Raw genomic sequence first — 22,745 nt, 5'->3', positions numbered from 1 at the left:
TCCCCTCTCCTCTTCTCCCGTCTGCCCTCTTCTCTCCACTTCTCCCGTCTGCCCTCTCCTCTTCTCCCGTTTGCCCTCTCCTCTTCTCACGTCTCCCCTCTCCTCTTCTCCCGTCTCCCTCTCCTCTTCTCCTGTCTCCCCTCTCCTCTTCTCCCCTCTCCTCTCCTCTTCTCACGTCTCTCCTCTTCTCAGATCCCCTCTCCTCTTCTCACGTCTCCCCTCTTCTCAGATCCCCTCTCCTCTTCTCACGTCTCCCCTCTCTTCTTCTCACGTCTCCCCTCTCCTCTCCTCTTCTCACGTCTCCTCTTCTCACGTCTCCCCTCTCCTCTTCTCATGTGTCCCCTCCCCGCTCCTCTTCTCACATCCCTCTCCTCTTCTCACATCTCCTCTTCTCTTCTCATGTCTCCCCTCTCCTCTTCTCCCGTCTGCCCTCTCCTCTTCTCCCGTCTCCCTCTCCTCTTCTCCCGTCTGCCCTCTCCTCTTCTCCCGTCTGCCCTCTCCTCTTCTCTCTCTCCCTCTCCTCTTCTCTCCTCTTCTCACGTCTCCCCTCCCCTCTTCTCACGTCTCTTCTCTCCTCTTCTCCCCTCTCCTCTTCTCCCATCTCCTCTTCTCCCCTCTCCTCTTCTCCGGTCTCCCCTCTCTTCTCACGTCTCTCCTCTTCTCCCTCTCCTCTTCTCACGTCTCTCTTCTCCCCTCTCCTCTTCTCATGTCTTCACTTCTCACGTCTCCCCTCTCCTCTTCTCACGTCTCCCCTCTCTTCTCACGTCTCCCCTCTCCTCTTCTCACGTCTCCTCTTCTCACGTCTCCCCTCTCCTCTTCTCATGTCTCCCCTCCCCGCTCCTCTTCTCCCGTCTGCCCTCTCCTCTTCTCCCGTCTCTCCTCTTCTCCCGTCTGCCCTCTCCTATTCTCCCGTCTGCCCTCTCCTCTTCTCCCGTCTCCCTTCTCCTCTTCTCCCGTCTGCCCTCTCCTCTTCTCCCGTCTGCCTTCTCCTCTTCTCTCCTCTTCTCCCGTCTGCCCTCTTCGCTCCTCTTCTCCCGTCTGCCCTCTCCTCTTCTCCCGTTTGCCCCTCTCCTCTTCTCACGCCTCCCCTCTCCTCTTCTCCCGTCTCCCCTCTCCTCTTCTCCCGTCTCCCTCTCCTCTTCTCCCTCCCTCTCCTCTTCTCACGTCTCCCTCTCCTCTTCTCACATCCCCTCTCCTCTTCTCACATCCCCTCTCCTCTTCTCACATCTCCTCTCCTCTTCTCACATCCCCTCTCCTCTTCTCACATCTCCTCTTCTCTTCTCACGTCTCCCCTCTCCTCTTCTCACGTCTCCTCTTCTCTTCTCACGTCTCCCCTCTCCTCTTCTCACGTCTCCCCTCTCCTCTTCTCACGTCTCCCTCTCCTCTTCTCACGTCTCCCCTCTCCTCTTCTCACGTCTCCCCTCTCCTCTTCTCACGTCTCCCCTCTCCTCTTCTCACGTCTCCCCTCTCCTCTTCTCCACGTCTCCCTCTCCTCTTTTCACGTCTCCCAACTCCTCTTCTCAAGTCTCCCTCTCCTCTTCTCACGTCTCCTCTTCTCCCGTCTCCCTCTCCTCCTCTTCTCACGTCTCCCCTCTCCTCTTCTCTTCTCCCTCTCCTCTTCTCCCTCTCCTCTTCTCCCCTCTCCTCTTCTCTCCTCTCCTCTTGTCTCCCCTCTCCTCTTCTCCCTCTCCTCTTCTACCCTCTCCTCTCTCCCTCTCCTCTTCTCCGTCTCTTCTCTCCTCTTCTCACATCTCTCCTCTTCTCCTCTCCCTCTCCCTCTTCTCCCCTCTCCTCTTCTCCCTCTCCTCTTCTCCCGTCTCCCTCTCCTCTTCTCCCGTCTCCCTCTCCTCTACTCCCCTCTCCTCTTCTCACGTCTCCCCTCTCCTCTTCTCACATCCCCTCTCCTCTTCTCACGTCTCCCCTCTCCTCTTCTCACATCTCCTCTCCTCTTCTCACGTTTCCCCTCTCCTCTTCTCACGTCTCTTCTTCTCACGTCTCCTCTTCTCATGTCTCCCCTCTTCTCTTCTCATGTCTCCCCTCTTCTCTCCTCTTCTCCCGTCTCCCCTCTCCTCTTCTCCCGTCTCACCTCTTCTCCTCTCTTCTCCCGCCTGCCCCCTTCTCTCCTCTTCTCACGTCTCCCCTCCCCTCTTCTCATGTGTGCCCTCTCCTCTTATCATGTCTCCCTCTCCTCTCCTCTTCTCCTGTCTGCCCCCTCTCTCTCTCCTCCCGTCTCCCCTCTCCTCTTCTCTCGTCTCCCCTCTCCTCTTCTCTCCTCTTCTCACGTCTCCCCCCTCCCCTCTTCTCACGTCTCTTCTCTCCTCTTCTCCCCTCTCCTCTTCTCCCATCTCCTCTTCTCCCCTCTCCTCTTCTCCGGTCTCCCCTCTCTTCTCCTGTCTCCCCTCTCTTCTCACGTCTCTCCTCTTCTCCCCTCTCCTCTTCTCACGTCTCCCCTCTCCTCTTCTCCCCTCTCCTCTTCTCCCGTCTCCCCTCTCCTCTTCTCCCCTCTCCTCTTCTCACGTCTCCCCTCTCCTCTTCTCCCCTCTCCTCTCCTCTTCTCACATCCCTCTCCTCTTCTCACATCCCCTCTCCTCTTCTCACGTCTCCTCTTCTCACGTCTCCCCTCTCCTCTTCTCACGTCTCCCCTCTCCTCTTCTCATGTGTCCCCTCCCCGCTCCTCTTCTCCCCTCTCCTCTTCTCTTCTCACGTCTCCCCTCTCCTCTTCTCCCGTCTGCCCTCTCCTCTTCTCCCGTCTCCCTCTCCTCTCTCTCCCTCTGCCCTCTCCTCTTCTCCCGTCTGCCCCTCTCCTCTTCTCCCGTCTCCCTTCTCCTCTTCTCCCGTCTGCCCTCTCCTCTTCTCCCGTCTGCCTTCTCCTCCCTCTCCTCTTCTCCCGTCTGCCCTCTTCTCTCCTCTTCTCCCGTCTGCCCTCTCCTCTTCTCCCGTCTGCCCTCTCCTCTTCTCCCGTCTGCCCTCTCCTCTTCTCACGTCTCCCCTCTCCTCTTCTCCCGTCTCCCCTCTCCTCTTCTCCCCTCTCCTCTTCTCACGTCTCCCCTCTCCTCTTCTCACATCCCCCTCCTCTTCTCACATCCCCTCTCCTCTTCTCACATCTCCTCTTCTCTTCTCACTTCTCCCCTCTCCTCTTCTCACATCTCCCTTCTCTTCTCACGTCTCCCTCTCCTCTTCTCACGTCTCCCCTCTCCTCTTCTCACGTCTCCCCTCTGCTCTTCTCACGTCTCCCCTCTCCTCTTCTCACGTCTCCCCTCTCCTCTTCTCACGTCTGCCCTCTCCTTTTCTCACGTCTCCCCTCTCCTCTTCTCACTTCTGCCCTCTCCTCTTCTCACGTCTCCCTCTCCTCTCCTCTTCTCCCCTCTCCTCTTCTCCCCTCTCCTCTCTCTCTCCTCTCCTCTTCTCCCCTCTCCTCTTCTCCCCTCTCCTCTTCTCCTATCTCTCCTCTTCTCCTATCTCTCCTCTTCTCCTATCTCTCCTCTTCTCACATCTCTCCTCTTCTCACGTCTCCCCTCTCCTCTTCTCACGTCTCCCCTCTCCTCTTCTCACGTTTCCCCTCTCTCTCCTCTTCTCACGTCTCCCCTCTCCTCTTCTCCCGTCTCCCCTCTCCTCTTCTCCCGTCTCCCCTCTCCTCTTCTCCTCTCTTCTCCCGCCTGCCCCCTTCTCTCCTCTTCTCACGTCTCCCCTCCCCTCTTCTCATGTGTGCCCTCTCCTCTTATCATGTCTCCCTCTCCTCTCCTCTTCTCCTGTCTGCCCTCTTCTCTCCTCCCGTCTCCCCTCTCCTCTTCTCTCGTCTCCCTCTCCTCTTCTCTCCTCTTCTCCTGTCTCCCCCTCCTCTTCTCACGTCTCCCTCTCCTCCTCTTCTCCCCTCTCCTCTTCTCCTCTTCTCCCTCTCCTCTTCTCCCCTCTCCTCTTCTCCTTCTCCCTCTCCTCTTCTCCCCTCTCCTCTTCTCCCTCTCCTCTTCTCCCTCTCCTCCCGTCTCCCTCTCCTCTTCTCCCGTCTCCCTCTCCTCTTCTCCGTCTCCCCTCTCCTCTCTCCTCTGCCCTCCTCTTCTCACCTCCCCTCTCTCTCCTCTTCTCACGTCTCCCTCTTCATCTTCTCTCCGTCTCTCCCTCTCCTCTTCTCCTCTCTCCGTCTCCCCTCTCCTCTTCTCACGTCTCCCCTCTCCACTTCTCCGTCTCCTCTTCTCACTTCTCCCCTCTCCTCTTCTCCCGTCTGCCCTCTCCTCTTCTCCCGTCTGCCCTCTCTCCTCTTCTCCCGTCTCCCTCTCCTCTTCTCCCGTCTGCCCTCTCCTCTTCTCCCGTCTCCCTTCTCCTCTTCTCCCGTCTGCCCCCTCTCCTCTTCTCCCGTCTGCCTTCTCCTCTTCACTCCTCTTCTCCCGTCTGCCCTCTTCTCTCCTCTTCTCCCGTCTGCCCTCTCCTCTTCTCCCCTTGCTCCTCTCCTCTTCTCACGTCTCCCCTCTCCTCTTCTCCCGTCTCCCCTCTCCTCATCTCCCGTCTCCCCTCTCCTCTTCTCCCGTCTCCCCTCTCCTCTTCTCACGTCTCCCCTCTCCTCTTCTCACGTCTCCCCTCTCCTCTTCTCACGTCTCCCCTCTCCACTTCTCACGTCTCCTCTTCTCACGTCTGCCCTCTCCTCTTCTCCCGTCTGCCCTCTCCTCTTCTCCCGTCTGCCCTCTCCTCTTCTCACGTCTCCCCTCTCCTCTTCTCCCCTCTCCTCTCCTCTTCTCACATCCCCTCTCCTCTTCTCACATCCCCTCTCCTCTTCTCACATCTCCTCTTCTCTTCTCACGTCTCCCCTCTCCTCTTCTCACGTCTCCCCTCTCCTCTTCTCATGTGTCCCCTCCCCGCTCCTCTTCTCACATCCCCTCCTCTTCTCACTCCTCTTCTCTTCTCACGTCTCCCTCTCCTCTTCTCCCGTCTGCCCTCTCCTCTTCTCCCCTCCCCTCCTCTTCTCCCGTCTGCCCTCTCCTCTTCTCCCGTCTGCCCTCTCCTCTTCTCCCGTCTCCCTTCTCCTCTTCTCCCGTCTGCCCTCTCCTCTTCTCCCGTCTGCCTTCTCCTCTTCTCTCCTCTTCTCCCGTCTGCCCTCTTCTCTCTCCTCTTCTCCCGTCTGCCCTCTCCTCTTCTCACGTCTGCCCTCTCCTCTTCTCACGTCTGCCCTCTCCTCTTCTCACGTCTCCCCTCTCCTCTTCTCCCGTCTCCCCTCTCCTCTTCTCCCCTCTCCTCTTCTCCCCTCTCCTCTTCTCACGTCTCCTCTCTCCTCTTCTCACGTCTCTCCTCTTCTCACATCTCCTCTTCTCTTCTCACGTCTCCCCTCTCCTCTTCTCACATCTCCTCTTCTCTTCTCACGTCTCCCCTCTCCTCTTCTCACGTCTCCCCTCTCCTCTTCTCACGTCTCCCCTCTCCTCTTCTCCCCTCTCCTCTTCTCACGTCCCCCTCTCCTCTTCTCACTCTCCCCTCTCCTCTTCTCACGTCTCCCCTCTCCTCTTCTCCCCTCTCCTCTTCTCCCCTCTCCTCTTCTCTCCTCTCCTCTCGTCTCCCCTCTCCTCTTCTCCCCTCTCCTCTTCTCACATCCCCTCTCCTCTTCTCGCATCCCCTCTCCTCTTCTCACATCTCTCCTCTTCTCACATCTCTCCTCTTCTCACGTCTCCCCTCTCCTCTTCTCACGTCTCCCCTCTCCTCTTCTCACGTTTCCCCACTCCTCTTCTCACATCTCCCTCTCCTCTTCTCACGTCTCTTCTTCTCACGTCTCCCCTCTCCTCTTCTCCCGTCTCCCCTCTCCTCTTCTCCCGTCTCCCCTCTCCTCTTCTCCTCTCTTCTCCCGCCTGCCCCCTTCTCTCCTCTTCTCACGTCTCCCCTCCCCTCTTCTCATGTGTGCCCTCTCCTCTTATCATGTCTCCCCTCTCCTCTCCTCTTCTCCTGTCTGCCCTCTTCTCTCCTCCCGTCTCCCCTCTCCTCTTCTCTCGTCTCCCCTCTCCTCTTCTCTCCTCTTCTCCTGTCTCCCCTCCCCTCTTCTCACGTCTCTTCTCTCCTCTTCTCCCCTCTCCTCTTCTCCTCTTCTCCCCTCTCCTCTTCTCCCCTCTCCTCTTCTCCCCTCTCCTCTTCTCCCCTCTCCTCCCGTCTCCCCTCTCCTCTTCTCCCGTCTCCCCTCTCCTCTTCTCCCGTCTCCCCTTTCCTCTTCTCCCTCCTCCTCTCCTCTTCTCACGTCTCCCCTCTCCTCTTCTCACGTCTCCTCTTCTCTTCCCACGTCTCCCCTCTCCTCTTCTCACATCTCCCCTCTCCTCTTCTCACGTCTCCCCTCTCCTCTTCTCACGTCTCCCCTCTCCACTTCTCACGTCTCCTCTTCTCACTTCTCCCCTCTCCTCTTCTCCCGTCTGCCCTCTCCTCTTCTCCCGTCTGCCCTCTCCTCTTCTCCCGTCTCCCCTCTCCTCTTCTCCCGTCTGCCCTCTCCTCTTCTCCCGTCTCCCTTCTCCTCTTCTCCCGTCTGCCCTCTCCTCTTCTCCCGTCTGCCTTCTCCTCTTCACTCCTCTTCTCCCGTCTGCCCTCTTCTCTCCTCTTCTCCCGTCTGCCCTCTCCTCTTCTCCCGTTTGCCCTCTCCTCTTCTCATGTCTCCCCTCTCCTCTTCTCCCGTCTCCCCTCTCCTCTTCTCCCGCCTCCCCTCTCCTCTTCTCCCGTCTCCCCTCTCCTCTTCTCCCTCTCCTCTCCTCTTCTCACGTCTCCCTCTCCTCTTCTCACATCCCCTCTTCTCACATCCCCTCTCCTCTTCTCACATCTCCTCTTCTCACGTCTCCCCTCTCCTCTTCTCACGTCTCCCCTCTCCTCTTCTCACGTCTCCCCTCTCCTCTTCTCACATCTCCCCTCTCCTCTTCTCACGTCTCCCTCTCCTCTTCTCACGTCTCCCCTCTCCTCTTCTCACGTCTCCCCCCTCTCCTCTTCTCACGTCTCCCCTCTCCTCTTCTCACGTCTCCCCTCTCCTCACGTCTCCCCTCTCCTCTTCTCACATCTCCTCTTCTCCCGTCTCCCCTCTCCTCTTCTCTTCTCACGTCTCCCCTCTCCTCTTCTCTTCTCCCCTCTCCTCTTCTCCCCTCTCCTCTTCTCTCCTCTCCTGTTGTCTCCCTTCTCCTCTTCTCCCCTCTCCTCTTCTACCCTCTCCTCTTCTCCCCTCTCCTCTTCTCCCCTCTCCTCCCGTCTCCCCTCTCCTCTTCTCCCGTCTCCCCTCTCCTCTTCTCCCGTCTCCCCTTTCCTCTTCTCCCCTCTCCTCTCCTCTTCTCACCCTCTCCTCTCCTCTTCTCACGTCTCCTCTTCTCTTCCCACGTCTCCCCTCTCTCCTCTTCTCACGTCTCCCTCTCCTCTTCTCACGTCTCTCCCTCTCCTCTTCTCACGTCTCCCCTCTCCACTTCTCACGTCTCCTCTTCTCACTTCTCCCCTCTCCTCTTCTCCCGTCTGCCCTCTCCTCTTCTCCCGTCTGCCCTCTCCTCTTCTCCCGTCTCCCCTCTCCTCTTCTCCCGTCTGCCCTCTCCTCTTCTCCCGTCTCCCTTCTCCTCTTCTCCCGTCTGCCCCTCTCCTCTTCTCCCGTCTGCCTTCTCCTCTTCACTCCTCTTCTCCTGTCTGCCCTCTTCTCTCCTCTTCTCCCGTCTGCCCTCTCCTCTTCTCCCGTTTGCCCTCTCCTCTTCTCATGTCTCCCCTCTCCTCTTCTCCCGTCTCCCCTCTCCTCTTCTCCCGTCTCCCCTCTCCTCTTCTCCCGTCTCCCCTCTCCTCTTCTCCCCTCTCCTCTCCTCTTCTCACGTCTCCCCTCTCCTCTTCTCACATCCCCTCTTCTCACATCCCCTCTCCTCTTCTCACATCTCCTCTTCTCACGTCTCCCCTCTCCTCTTCTCACGTCTCCCCTCTCCTCTTCTCACGTCTCCCCTCTCCTCTTCTCACATCTCCCCTCTCCTCTTCTCACGTCTCCCCTCTCCTCTTCTCACGTCTCCCCTCTCCTCTTCTCACGTCTGCCCTCTCCTCTTCTCACGTCTCCCCTCTCCTCACGTCTCCCCTCTCCTCTTCTCCCGTCTCCTCTTCTCCCCTCTCCTCTCCTCTTCTCACGTCTCCCCTCTCCTCTTCTCTTCTCCCCTCTCCTCTTCTCCCCTCTCCTCTTCTCTCCTCTCCTGTCTCCCCTCTCCTCTTCTCCCCTCTCCTCTTCTCCCCTCTCCTCTTCTCCCCTCTCCTCTTCTCACGTCTCTTCTCTCCTCTTCTCACATCTCTCCTCTTCTCCCGTCTCCCCTCTCCTCTTCTCCCCTCTTCTCTCCTCTCCTGTTGTCTCCCTTCTCCTCTTCTCCCCTCTCCTCTTCTACCCTCTCCTCTTCTCCCCTCTCCTCTTCTCACGTCTCTTCTCTCCTCTTCTCACATCTCTCCTCTTCTCCCGTCTCCCCTCTCCTCTTCTCCTCTTCTCCCCTCTCCTCTTCTCCCGTCTCCCCTCTCCTCTTCTCCCGTCTCCCCTCTCCTCTACTCCCCTCTCCTCTTCTCACGTCTCCCCTCTCCTCTTCTCACATCCCCTCTCCTCTTCTCACATCCCCTCTCCTCTTCTCACATCTCCTCTCCTCTTCTCACGTTTCCCCTCTCCTCTTCTCACGTCTCCCCTCTCCTCTTCTCACGTCTCTTCTTCTCACGTCTCCTCTTCTCATGTCTCCCCTCTACTCTTCTCATGTCTCCCCTCTTCTCTCCTCTTCTCCCGTCTCCCCTCTCCTCTTCTCCCGTCTCCCCTCTTCTCCTCTCTTCTCCCGCCTGCCCCCTTCTCTCCTCTTCTCCCCTCTCCTCTCCTCTTCTCACGTCTCCCCTCTCCTCTTCTCCCCTCTCCTCTTCTCCCGTCTCCCCTCTCCTCTTCTCCCCTCTCCTCTTCTCCCGTCTCCCCTCTCCTCTTCTCTCCTCTCCTCTTCTCACGTCTCCCCTCTCCTCTTCTCACATCCCCTCTCCTCTTCTCACATCTCCTCTTCTCTTCTCACGTCTCCCCTCTCCTCTTCTCACGTCTCCCCTCTCCTCTTCTCACGTCTCCCCTCTCCTCTTCTCACGTCTCCCCTCTCCTCTTCTCACGTCTCCTCTTCTCACGTCTCCCCTCTCCTCTTCTCATGTGTCCCCTCCCCGCTCCTCTTCTCACATCCCCTCTCCTCTTCTCACATCTCCTCTTCTCTTCTCACGTCTCCCCTCTCCTCTTCTCACGTCTCCCCTCTTCTCACGTCTCCCCTCTCCTCTTCTCACATCCCCTCTCCTCTTCTCACATCTCCCCTCTCCTCTTCTCCCGTCTGCCCTCTCCTCTTCTCCCGTCTGCCCTCTCCTCTTCTCCCGTCTGCCCTCTCCTCTTCTCCCGTCTGCCCTCTTCTCTCCTCTTCTCCCGTCTGCCCTCTCCTCTTCTCCCGTCTCCCCTCTCCTCTTCTCCCGTCTCCCATCTCCTCTTCTCCCCTCTCCTCTCCTCTTCTCACGTCTCCCCTCTCCTCTTCTCACATCCCCTCTCCTCTTCTCACATCCCCTCTCCTCTTCTCACATCTCCTCTTCTCTTCTCACTCTCCCCTCTCCTCTTCTCACATCTCCTCTTCTCTTCTCACGTCTCCCTCTCCTCTTCTCACGTCTCCCCTCTCCTCTTCTCACGTCTCCCCTCTCCTCTTCTCACGTCTCCCCTCTCTCCTCTTCTCACGTCTCCCCTCTCCTCTTCTCACGTCTCCCCTCTCCTCTTCTCACGTCTCCCCTCTCCTCTTCTCACGTCTCCCCTCTCCTCTTCTCACGTCTCCTCTTCTCACGTCTGCCCTCTCCTCTTCTCATGTCTCCTCCCCTCTCCTCTTCTCCCTCCCCTCTCCTCTTCTCCCCTCCCCTCTCCTCTCTCCCCTCCCCTCTCCTCTTCTCCCGTCTGCCCTCTCCTCTTCTCACGTCTCCCCTCTCCTCTTCTCACGTCTCCCCTCTCCTCTTCTCACGTCTCCCCTTCTCACGTCTGCCCTCTCCTCTTCTCATGTCTCCCCTCCCCTCTCCTCTTCTCCCGTCTGCCCTCTCCTCTTCTCCCGTCTGCCCTCTCCTCTTCTCCCGTCTGCCCTCTCCTCTTCTCCCGTCTGCCCTCTCCTCTTCTCTCCTCTTCTCCCGTCTGCCCTCTTCTCTCCTCTTCTCCCGTCTGCCCTCTTCTCTCCTCTTCTCCCGTCTGCCCTCTTCTCTCCTCTTCTCCCGTCTGCCCTCTTCTCTCCTCTTCTCCCGTCTGCCCTCGTCTCTCCTCTTCTCCCGCCTGCCCTCTCCTCTTCTCCCGTCTCCCCTCTCCTCTTCTCTCCTCTTCTCCCGTCTGCCCTCTCCTCTTCTCTCCTCTTCTCACGTCTGCCCTCTCCTTTTCTCACGTCTGCCCTCTCATCTTCTCCCGTCTCCCCTCTTCTCCCCTCTCCTCTTCTCCTGTCTCCCCTCTCCTCTTCTCCTGTCTCCCCTCTCCTCTTCTCCCGTCTCCCCTCTCCTCTTCTCCCGTCTGCCCCCTTCTCTCCTCTTCTCTCGTCTCCCCTCTCCTCTTCTCCCCTCTCCTTTTCTCACGTCTCTCCTCTTCTCCCCTCTCCTCTTCTCCTGTCTCCCCTCTCCTCTTCTCACGTCTCTCCTCTCCTCTTCTCCCCTCTCCTTTTCTCACGTATCTCTTCTTCTCCCCTCTCCTCTTCTCACGTCTCTTCTCTCCTCTCTCCTCTTCTCACTTCTCCCCTCTCCTCTTCTCCCGTCTCCCCTCTCCTCTTCTCCCGTCTCCCCTCTCCTCTTCTCCCGTCTCCCCTCTCCTCTTCTCCCTTCTCCTCTTCTCACGTCTCCCCTCTCCTCTTCTCACGTCTCCCCTCTCCTCTTCTCACGTCTCCCCTCCCCTCTTCTCACGTCTCCGCTCTCCTCTTCTCCCTTCTCCTCTTCTCACGTCTCCCCTCTCCTCTTCTCACGTCTCCCCTCCCCTCTTCTCACATCTCCTCTTCTCACGTCTCTCCTCTTCTGTCCCCTCTCCTCTTCTCCCGTCTCCCCTCTCCTCTTCTCCCCTCTCCTCTTCTCACGTCTCCTCGTCTCCCCTCTCCTCTTCTCACGTCTCCTCGTCTCCCCTCTCCTCTTCTCACGTCTCCCCTCTCCTCTTCTCCCCTGTCTTCTCACGTCTCCCCTCTCCTCTTCTCCCCTCTCCCCTCTCCTCTTCTCCCCTCTCCTCACTTCTCCCCTCTCCTCTCCTCTCCTCCCATCTCCCCTTCTCTTGTCACGTCTCCTCTTCTCCCCTCTTCTCTTCTCCCATCTCCACTCTCCTCTCCTCCCGTCTCCCCTCTTCTCACGTCTCCCCTCTCCTCTCCCTCTTTCTCCTTGCAGGTGCTGTTGGTTCAGGCCATCAGGCCAGATAGACTACAGAGTGCCATGGCTGCCTTCACCTCGCAGGCCCTTGGTGAGTGTGTGTGTGTGTCTGTGTGTGCGTGTGTGTGTGTGTGTGTGTGTGTGTGTGTGTGTGTGTGAGGGATCCCTTCCGTCCGCCATAAATATGTCTGTCTGGTAAAAGTGTCATCATTAGTGCTTATCAATCCATCCTAATTACTCACACCGTAAACACACAGAGGTCAACCACATCGGGTGCATCTCTTCTCACTGCAGACGCATTGCAGTGAGTCAGCACTTCATACAGCTGATGGACTTGAGGGGTCATCAGTCCATATAACACAAACACACACACACACACACACATGCATATGTAGAGAACCAGCCACCATCACACACACAGAAACACGTGAGCACACACCTGCAGAGAGACAGAGTATGCTCACATACGGTTCCTGTCCTCCATGAATGGAGTTGCCTGATACAGCGACGATTGGGGACGTGTACAGTGATTCATAGACAGTCATTACTCTTAATTTGCCACGAACAGACACACACACACAGACACACATGAACGCACACTGAGGATGAAACACAGTAAATTCATCTCCAGCCATTTCTCTTCATTTGACACACACTCTCACACACACACACGGCTATATGCACACACACATCCAAACCTCCATAATCTCTCTCTGTGTGTGTGTGTGTGTGTGTGTGGACCTGCTGAATGTGTGGTGATTTCTCTTCATTATGCCAGCGGGCTCAGAAGGGAACACAAAGCGATATGATTGGACGATTAGCCCCATGGAGGGAGAACAGATTGGCTGTAATTCACTGGAGTCACGGAGGTCTGACGAGGTTTCTCCTGCGTGCGTACCTGCGCGCGTACCTGCGTGTGTTTCTTACGTCTTCCATGTAGATTTCAGACCCTCAGTCTTCATCATTGACGTGTTAGTAGGTCAGCAGCGTTACTGTAAATTTACAATTTTCTACAATTTTCACGACCATAAAATGTCAATTAATATCCCTGGAATGTATTTGCTTAAAACACGGAACATGACATGCGCTTATTTGAGACAGGCTTCTATTTGAGACAGGCTTCTATTTGAGGCAGGCTTCTATTTGAGACAGGCTTCTATTTGAGACAGGCTTCTACGTTTAAAAAATGATATATATATATTATTTTTTACCTTTGTTTAACTAATTCTTATTTTCAATGACGGCCTAGGAACAGTGGGTTAACTTCTTTGTTCAGGGGCAGAACAACAGATTTGTACCATGTCAGCTCGGGGATTCGATCTTGCAACCTTTTGATTACTAGCCCAATGCTCTAACCACTAGGCTCCCTCCCGCTCCAATTCCTTAATGCAAATCAATTTCTTGATTTTTTGCGCTAATATGTTATCATTTACACATTGTGTAACATTTCTTTTGTCTTAGTATGGCTCTCTAAAAAAAAAAAAAAAAATCTCACTAATTATTCTCCTCTTTGACTGTGCATTTTGGTCAGTTCTTACTTTCGCCACTAGAGGGCGATCAGCCAATTCCTAGGGTTCTTTACTCCTGAAGTTGTTGACTTTTTCTGTGCTTGCCAGTTAGCTAGCAGTACTCAGCAGTAAGCAGCCAATGGCTAGCAGTTTCTTACTGGTGATAACAATTGATGATTGGTATAATTTACGGAATTATTTTATGTAACAAATCGAACATTAAACCTTGTGAACAATTCATGGTAACCTCGTATAAGATTACTTTTGAGAAACGGATGTTAAAATGAAATGTGTTGCCGGGCAATTAAATGGGAAACGTCTTTTTGGTACTCAGCGTTTTAACTGACATTTTTAAGGTATTTTCTCTGAAGAAACAGCCGCGCATTCCAGTCATTCCTCTCAGGACGTTATCCATGACTGGACAATCTTTCCGACCATATCTGCTTCTCTAATTCTCCCCCTCTGCCATCTACCTCCCTGGCTATTTCTATTTAACATCTGCTCTCAATCGATACCTCTGGTTTTCCTCCATCTCTTTCCCTTCATTTCCTCCTTAGTCTGTCGTTTGACCACACACACACACACACACACACACACACACACACACACACACACACACACACACACACACACACACACTAATCTGCCAGGAAACACAGGGTTCTTTCTGCCTAATGAGCCACCTATTCATTCTGTTAATCCTGCTAATTTCATGTAGGTTTATGCCAGCACTATCAATGACTCAGCAAATTGGTGTTTGTGTGTTTTAGTTTGGAGCCATGCATATGAAAGCTTCACAACTGCTGAATAAGACTGATAATTGGACTGCTACACAGTTAGATTTGGCAAATTTTCACAGCAATAATGTCAGCAAATAGGCTGTCAGATGTTACCTAGCGATGTGGAGTTATCAGACCATGACCATGTCCCTAAACACTGTCAACCTGACACACTGATGTTAGTCTCCTCCCCTCCTCACACACCATCAGTGATTATCTCTCTCTCTCTCTCTCTCTCTCTCTGTCTCACTCTGTCTCACTCTGTCTCTGTCTCTCTGTCTCACTCTGTCTCTGTCTCACTCTGTCTCTCTCTCACTGTCTCTCACTCTTTCTCACTCTGTCTCTCTCTCACTCTGTCTCACTGTCTCTCTCTCTCTCTTTGTCTCTCTCTGTCTCTCTCTTTGTCTCTCTCTCTCTGTCTCTCTCTCTGTCTCTCTCTGTCTCTCTCTTTGTCTCTCTCTGTCTCTCTCTCTCTGTCTCTCTCTCTCTGTCTCTCTCTCTCTCTCTCTCTCTCTGTCTCTCTCTCTGTCTCTCTCTCTCTCTGTCTCTCTCTCTCTGTCTCTCGGTCTCTCTCTCTCTCTCTCTCTCTGTCTCTCTGTCTCTCTCTCTGTCTCTCTCTCTGTCTCTCTGTCTCTCTCGCTGTCTCTCTCTCTCGGTCTCTCTCTCCCTGTCTCTCTCTCTGTCTCTCTGTCTCTCTCTCTGTCTCTCTCTCTGTCTCTCTCTCTGTCTCTCTCTCTGTCTCTCTCTCTGTCTCTCTCTCTGTCTCTCTCTCTGTCTCTCTCTCTCTGTCTCTCTCTCTCTGTCTCTCTCTCTGTCTCTCTCTCTCTGTCTCTCTCTCTGTCTCTCTCTCTCTCTGTCGCTCTCTCTCTCTCTCTCTTTCTGTCTCTCAATTCAATTCAAGGGGCTTTATTGGCATGTAATTATCTTTATTAACAAGTAATTATCTTTTTGTTTTCTCATGATTTGCTTGGGTCTAATTGTGCTGCTGTCCTGGGGCTCTGTGGGGTGTTATGTGTTTGTGAACAGAGCCCCAGGACCAGCTTGCTCAGGGGACACTTCTCCAGGTTCATCTCTCTGTAGGTGATGGCTTTGTTATGGAAGGTTTAGGAATCGCTTCCTTTTAGGTGATAATTAGTGGGTATCGGCCTAATTCTGCTCTGCATGCATTGTTTGGTGTTCTACGTTGTACACGGAGGATATTTTTGCAGAATTCTCCATGCAGTGAGCGAACCCCAGACCTCACAACCGTTAGGGGCAATGAGCTCTGACTGATTCAAGTATTTTTAGCCAGATCCTCATCGGTATGTTGAATTTTATGTTCCTTTTGATGGCATATAATGCCCTTGCCTTGTCTCTCAGATCGTTCACAGCTTTGTGGAAGTTACCTGTGGCGCTGATGTTTAGGCCAAGGTTTGTATAGTTTGTGTGTGCTCTTGGGCAAATGGTGTCTAGACGGAATTTGTATTTGTGGTCCTGGTAACTGAGCCTTTTTTGGAACACCATTTTGGAACACCCGATGTACTGGCCTGTCTCCTGGTTGCGCCTCCATGCTCTGGACACTACGCTGACAGACACAGCAAACCTTCTTGCCACAGCTCGCATTGATGTGCCATCCTGGATGAACTGCACTACCTGAGCCACTTGTGTGGGTTGTAGACTCCGTCTCATGCTACCACTAGAGTGAAATCACCGCCAGCATTCAAAAGTGACCAAAACATCAGCCAGGAAGCATAGGAACTGAGAAGTGGTCTGTGGTCACCACCTGCAGAACCACTCCTTTATTGGGGGTGTCTTGCTAATTGCCTATAATTTCCACCTGTTGTCTATTCCATTTGCACAACAGCATGTGAAATTTATTGTCAATCAGTGTTGCTTCCTAAGTGGACAGTTTGATTTCACAGAAGTGTGATTGACTTGGAGTTACATTGTGTTGTTTAAGTGTTCCCTTTATTTTTTGAGCAGTGTATTTCCCATTTGAGTCCATAAGAAGAACAACCTGTGTCTTGTGGGTGTGGGGGGTTGTCAGAAGGGCTATCAGGCTGTCTCTCTCTCTCTCTGTGTTGATCTACAGTATCAACTCCTATGTCCTACATCTCTCTATTCTTCAGATATCACTCCTTCTCTGGCTGAACTGCAGCTCCTCATGTCGTCTCAGGTAGTAGTGGTGGTGGTGCTGCAGTCTTCTCATACTGTACAGCAGGGGTAGATAACAGGGGTAGATAACAGGGGTAGATAACAGGGGTAGATAATAGGGGTAGATAACAGGGGTAGGTAACAGGGGTAGGTGTCAGGGGTAGGTGTCAGGGGTAGGTAACGGGTAGGTAACAGGGGTAGGTAACAGGGGTAGGTAACAGGGGTAGATAACAGGGGTAGGTAACAGGGGTAGATAACAGGGGTAGACAACAGGGGTAGGTAACAGGGGTAGGTAACAGGGGTAGGTGTCAGGGGTAGGTAACAGGGGTAGGTAACAGGGGTAGGTAACAGGGGTAGGTAACAGGGGTAGGTAACAGGGGTAGATAACAGGGGTAGGTAACAGGGGTAGGTAACAGGGGTAGGTAACAGGGGTAGGTAACAGGGGTAGGTAACGGGTAGGTAACAGGGGTAGGTAACGGGTAGATAACAGGGGTAGGTAACGGGTAGGTAACAGGGGTAGGTAACAGGGGTAGGTAACAGGGGTAGATAACAGGGGTAGATAACAGGGGTAGAAAACAGGGGTAGGTAACAGGGGTAGATAACAGGGGTAGATAACAGGGGTAGATAACAGGGGTAGAAAACAGGGGTAGGTGACAGGGGTAGATAACAGGGGTAGGTGACAGGGGTAGGTAGACAGGGGTAGGTAGACAGGGGTAGGTAGACAGGGGTAGGTGACGGGTAGGTAGACAGGGGTAGGTAGACAGGGGTAGGTAAACAGGGGTAGGTAGACAGGGGTAGGTAGACAGGGGTAGGTAGACAGGGGTAGGTAAACAGGGGTAGGTGACAGGGGTAGGTAGACAGGGGTAGGTGACAGGGGTAGGTAAACAGGGGTAGGTGACAGGGGTAGGTAGACAGGGGTAGGTAGACAGGGGTAGGTGACAGGGGTAGGTATACAGGGGTAGGTAGACAGGGGTAGGTAGACAGGGGTAGGTAAACAGGGGTAGGTAGACAGGGGTAGGCGACAGGGGTAGGTAAACAGGGGGGTAGGTGACGGGTAGGTAGACAGGGGTAGTAGACAGGGGTAGACAGGGGTAGATAGACAGGGGTAGGTAGACAGGGGGGTAGGTAGACAGGGGTAGGTAGACAGGGGTAGGTAGACAGGGGTAGGTAACAGGGGTAGGTAACGGGTAGGTAACAGGGGTAGGTAACAGGGGGGTAGATAACAGGGGTAGGTAACGGGTAGGTAAGGGGTAGGTAACAGGGGTAGGTAACAGGGGTAGGTAACAGGGGTAGATAACAGGGGTAGAAAACAGGGGTAGGTAACAGGGGTAGATAACAGGGGTAGAAAACAGGGGTAGAAAACAGGGGTAGGTGACAGGGGTAGGTGACAGGGGTAGATAACAGGGGTAGATGACAGGGGTAGAAAACAGGGGTAGGTGACAGGGGTAGATAACAGGGGTAGGTGACAGGGGTAGGTAGACAGGGGTAGGTAGACAGGGGTAGGTGACGGGTAGGTAGACAGGGGTAGGTAGACAGGGGTAGGTAAACAGGGGTAGGTGACAGGGGTAGGTAGACAGGGGTAGGTAGACAGGGGTAGGTAGACAGGGGTAGGTAAACAGGGGTAGGTGACAGGGGTAGGTAGACAGGGGTAGGTGACAGGGGTAGGTAAACAGGGGTAGGTGACGGGTAGGTAGACAGGGGTAGGTAGACAGGGGTAGATAGACAGGGGTAGGTAGACAGGGGTAGGTAGACAGGGGTAGGTAGACAGGGGTAGGTAGACAGGGGTAGGTAAACAGGGGTAGGTAACAGGGGTAGGTAACGGGTAGGTAACAGGGGTAGGTAACGGGTAGATAACAGGGGTAGGTAACAGGGGTAGGTAACAGGGGTAGGTAACAGGGGTAGGTAACAGGGGTAGATAACAGGGGTAGATAACAGGGGTAGAAAACAGGGGTAGGTAACAGGGGTAGATAACAGGGGTAGATAACAGGGGTAGATAACAGGGGTAGAAAACAGGGGTAGAAAACAGGGGTAGGTAACAGGGGTAGATAACAGGGGTAGATAACAGGGGTAGAAAACAGGGGTAGGTGACAGGGGTAGATAACAGGGGTAGGTGACAGGGGTAGGTAGACAGGGGTAGGTAGACAGGGGTAGGTAGACAGGGGTAGGTGACGGGTAGGTAGACAGGGGTAGGTAGACAGGGGTAGGTAAACAGGGGTAGGTGACAGGGGTAGGTAGACAGGGGTAGGTAGACAGGGGTAGGTAAACAGGGGTAGGTGACAGGGGTAGGTAGACAGGGGTACAGGGGTAGGACAGGGGTAGGTAAACAGGGGTAGGTGACAGGGGTAGGTAGACAGGGGTAGGTAGACAGGGGTAGGTAAACAGGGGTAGGTGACAGGGGTAGGTAGACAGGGGTAGGTAGACAGGGGTAGGTGACAGGGGTAGGTATACAGGGGTAGGTAGACAGGGGTAGGTAGACAGGGGTAGGTAGACAGGGGTAGGTAAACAGGGGTAGGTAGACAGGGGTAGGCGACAGGGGTAGGTAAACAGGGGTAGGTGACGGGTAGGTAGACAGGGGTAGGTAGACAGGGGTAGATAGACAGGGGTAGGTAGACAGGGGTAGGTAGACAGGGGTAGGTAGACAGGGGTAGGTAGACAGGGGTAGGTAAACAGGGGTAGGTAGACAGGGGTAGGCGACAGGGGTAGGTAAACAGGGGTAGGTGACGGGTAGGTAGACAGGGGTAGGTAGACAGGGGTAGGTAGACAGGGGTAGGCGACAGGGGTAGGCGACAGGGGTAGGTAAACAGGGGTAGGTAGACAGGGGTAGGTAGACAGGGGTAGGCGACAGGGGTAGGTAAACAGGGGTAGGTAGACAGGGGTAGGTAGACAGGGGTAGGTAGACAGGGGTAGGTGACAGGGGTAGGTGACAGGGGTAGGTAAACAGGGGTAGGTAGACAGGGGTAGGTAGACAGGGGTAGGTAGACAGGGGTAGGTAGACAGGGGTAGGGTGACAGGGGTAGGTGACAGGGGTAGGTAGACAGGGGTAGGTAGACAGGGGTAGGTAGACAGGGGTAGGCGACAGGGGTAGGTAGACAGGGGTAGGTAGACAGGGGTAGGTGACAGGGGTAGGTGACAGGGGTAGGCGACAGGGGTAGGCGACAGGGGTAGGTAAACAGGGGTAGGTAGACAGGGGTAGGTGACAGGGGTAGGTGACAGGGGTAGGTGACAGGGGTAGGTAGACAGGGGTAGGTGACAGGGGTAGGTGACTAGATTCCGCCTTGGGACCATTTCTGTTGGAGCGGATCTTCGGGGGCTGAAACATAATTATAATCTTTTGTACACAAATGGACCACAACTAAAACACAATAAGCGCAGCGTATTTGAGAATAACAATCATTTCATACTTTGATCACGTTTTTTATTTCATTCATGGGAAAACTTGGAAACATATTTTCTAAATTTAACAACATTTTAGCTGAATTTGACCTCAGTTTCACCTGCTCATCTGCCCTGTGAATGTTTGATACTGTGGTGACATTACACGTGTTTGACCAACAATAGTGTCTGATTGTAGACTGTAAAAAGAGTGTGGTCTGGCTCAGGGTTGTGTACCGTATTGACACTAACCCATTGACTGTCTTACCTGGACAAGCCCCTGGGTTGGAGATGGGGGGGAAGAGGGTGAAGTGGTGTGTAGAGGCTGGAGTTGGCCAGGGGTTGATGGGAAGGAGAGGAGGAGATGGGGGGGGGAAGAGGGTGAAGTGTGGTGTGTAGAGGCTGGAGTTGGCCAGGGGTTGACAGGAAGGAGAGGAGGAGATGGGGGTGAAGAGGGTGAAGTGGTGTGTAGAGGCTGGAGTTGGCCAGGGGTTGACGGGAAGGAGAGGAGGAGATGGGGGGAAGAGGGTGAAGTGGTGTGTAGAGGCTGGAGTTGGCCAGGGGTTGACGGGAAGGAGAGGAGGAGATGGGGGGAAGAGGGTGAAGTGTGGTGTGGTGTGTAGAGGCTGGAGTTGGCCAGGGGTTGACGGGAAGGAGAGGAGGAGATGGGGGGAAGAGGGTGAAGTGGTGTGTACAGGCTGGAGTTGGCCAGGGGTTGACGGGAATGGGAGGAGGAGATGGGGGAAGAGGGTGAAGTGGTGTGTACAGGCTGGAGTTGGCCAGGGGTTGACGGGAAGGAGAGGAGGAGATGGGGGAAGAGGGTGAAGTGGTGTGTAGAGGCTGGAGTTGGCCAGGGGTTGATGGGAAGGAGAGGAGGAGATGGGGGAAGAGGGTGAAGTGGTGTGTAGAGGCTGGAGTTGGCCAGGGGTTGATGGGAAGGAGAGGAGGAGATGGGGGGAAGAGGGTGAAGTGGTGTGTACAGGCAGGAGTTGGGCAGGGGTTGACGGGAAGGGGGGGGGGGTGAAGTGGTGTGTAGAGGCTGGAGTTGGCCAGGGGTTGACGGGAAGGAGAGGAGGAGATGGGGGGGGGAAGAGGGTGAAGTGGTGTGTAGAGGCTGGAGTTGGCCAGGGGTTGATGGGAAGGAGAGGAGGAGATGGGGGGAAGAGGGTGAAGTGGAGTGTAGAGGCTGGAGTTGGCCAGGGGTTGATGGGAAGGAGAGGAGGAGATGGGGGGAAGAGGGTGAAGTGGTGTGTACAGGCTGGAGTTGGCCAGGGGTTGACGGGAAGGGGGGGGGGGGTGTGAAGTGGTGTGTAGAAGATGGAGTTGGCCAGGGGTTGACGGGAATGGGGGGGGGGTGAAGTGGTGTGTAGAGGCAGGAGTTGGCCAGGGGTTGACGGGAAGGGGGGGGTGAAGTGGTGTGTAGAGGCTGGAGTTGGCCAGGGGTTGACGGGAAGGAGAGGAGGAGATGGGGGGGAAGAGGGTGAAGTGGTGTGTAGAGGCTGGAGTTGGCCAGGGGTTGATGGGAAGGAGAGGAGGAGATGGGGGGGAAGAGGGTGAAGTGGTGTGTAGAGGCAGGAGTTGGGCAGGGGTTGACGGGAAGGGGGGTGAAGTGGTGTGTAGAGGCTGGAGTTGGCCAGGGGTTGACGGGAAGGAGAGGAGGAGATGGGGGGGGAAGAGGGTGAAGTGGTGTGTAGAGGCTGGAGTTGGCCAGGGGTTGACGGGAAGGAGAGGAGGAGATGGGGGGGAAGAGGGTGAAGTGGTGTGTAGAGGCTGGAGTTGGCCAGGGGTTGACGGGAAGGAGAGGAGGAGATGGGGGGGAAGAGGGTGAAGTGGTATGTAGAGGCTGGAGTTGGCCAGGGGTTGACGGGAAGGAGAGGAGGAGATGGGGGGAAGAGGGTGAAGTGGAGTGTAGAGGCTGGAGTTGGCCAGGGGTTGATGGGAAGGAGAGGAGGAGATGGGGGGAAGAGGGTGAAGTGGAGTGTAGAGGCTGGAGTTGGCCAGGGGTTGATGGGAAGGAGAGGAGGAGATGGGGGGGAAGAGGGTGAAGTGGTGTGTAGAGGCTGGAGTTGGCCAGGGGTTGATGGGAAGGAGAGGAGGAGATGGGGGGAAGAGGGTGAAGTGGTGTGTAGAGGCTGGAGTTGGCCAGGGGTTGATGGGAAGGAGAGGAGGAGATGGGGGGAAGAGGGTGAAGTGGTGTGTAGAGGCTGGAGTTGGCCAGGGGTTGATGGGAAGGAGAGGAGGAGATGGGGGGGAAGAGGGTGAAGTGGTGTGTAGAGGCTGGAGTTGGCCAGGGGTTGATGGGAAGGAGAGGAGGAGATGGGGGGAAGAGGGTGAAGTGGTGTGTACAGGCTGGAGTTGGCCAGGGGTTGAGGAGGAATGGGGGGGGGGTGAAGTGGTGTGTAGAGGCTGGAGTTGGGCAGGGGTTGACGGGAAGGGGGGGGGGTGAAGTGGAGTGTACAGGCTGGAGTTGGCCAGGGGGTGACTGGAAGGAGAGGAGGAGATGGGGGGGGGGGGAGGGTGAAGTGGTGTGTAGAGGCTGGAGTTGGCCAGGGGTTGACGGGAAGGAGAGGAGGAGATGGGGGGGGAGGGTGAAGTGGTGTGTAGAGGCTGGAGTTGGCCAGGGGTTGACGGGAAGGAGAGGAGGAGATGGGGGTGAAGAGGGTGAAGTGGTGTGTACAGGCTGGAGTTGGCCAGGGGTTGACGGGATGGAGAGGAGGAGATGGGGGGAAGAGGGTGAAGTGGTGTGTACAGGCTGGAGTTGGCCAGGGGTTGACGGGATGGAGAGGAGGAGATGGGGGGAAGAGGGTGAAGTGGTGTGTACAGGCTGGAGTTGGCCAGGGGTTGACGGGATGGAGAGGAGGAGATGGGATGACTTGGATCTGACAGGTTATTGGAGTGCCGGTCTTCGCAAATCAAATCAAATGTATTTATATAGCCCTTCGTACATCAGCTGATATCTCAAAGTGCTCTACAGAAACCCAGCCTATAACCCCAAACAGCAAGCAATGCAGGTGTAGAAGCATGGTGGCTAGGTAAAACTCCCTAGAAAGGGCAAAACCTAGGAAGAAACCTAGAGAGGAACCAGGCTATGAGGGGTGGCCAGTCCTCTTCTGGCTGTGCCGGGTGGAGATTATAACAGAACATGGCCAAGATGTTCAAATGTTCATAAATGACCAGCAACGTCAAATAATAGTAATCACAGTAGTTGTCGAGGGTGCAGCAAGTCAGCACCTCAGGAGTAAATGTCAGTTGGCTTTTTATAGCCGATCATTAAGAGTATCTCTCCCACTCCTGCTGTCTCTAGAGAGTTGAAAACAGCAGGTCTGGGACAGGTAGCACGTCCGGTGAACAGGTCAGGATTCCATAGCCGCAGGCAGAACAGTTGAAACTGGAGCAGCAACACGGCCAGGTGGACTGGGGACAGCAAGGAGTCATCATGCCAGGTAGTCCTGAGGCATGGTCCTAGGGCTCAGGTCCTCCTCCGAGAGAAAGAAAGAGAGAATTAGAGAGAGCATATTTAAATTCACACCTGACACCGGATAAGACAGGAGAAGTACTCCAGATATAACAAACTGAACCTAGCCCCGGACACATAAACTACTGCAGCATAAATACTGGAGGCTGAGACGGGAGGGGTCAGGAGACACTGTGGCCC

General features: G+C 55.0%; 1 protein-coding gene across 1 annotated transcript in view; it reads left to right on the top strand.

Moving 5' to 3' along the window:
• dync2h1 (dynein cytoplasmic 2 heavy chain 1) overlaps positions 1-22,745 on the top strand; it is a 290,615-nt gene that overhangs the window by 153,100 nt on the left and 114,770 nt on the right. Inside the window, 1 exon segment of the mRNA XM_064972741.1 lies at positions 11,317-11,389. Within this exon segment, the coding sequence (XP_064828813.1) occupies positions 11,317-11,389 (73 nt within the window).

Source organism: Oncorhynchus masou, chromosome 9 (genome assembly GCF_036934945.1).
Source record: "Oncorhynchus masou masou isolate Uvic2021 chromosome 9, UVic_Omas_1.1, whole genome shotgun sequence".
Classification (NCBI taxonomy): Eukaryota; Metazoa; Chordata; class Actinopteri; order Salmoniformes; family Salmonidae; genus Oncorhynchus; species Oncorhynchus masou.
This window is presented reverse-complemented; position numbering and strand designations above follow the sequence as displayed.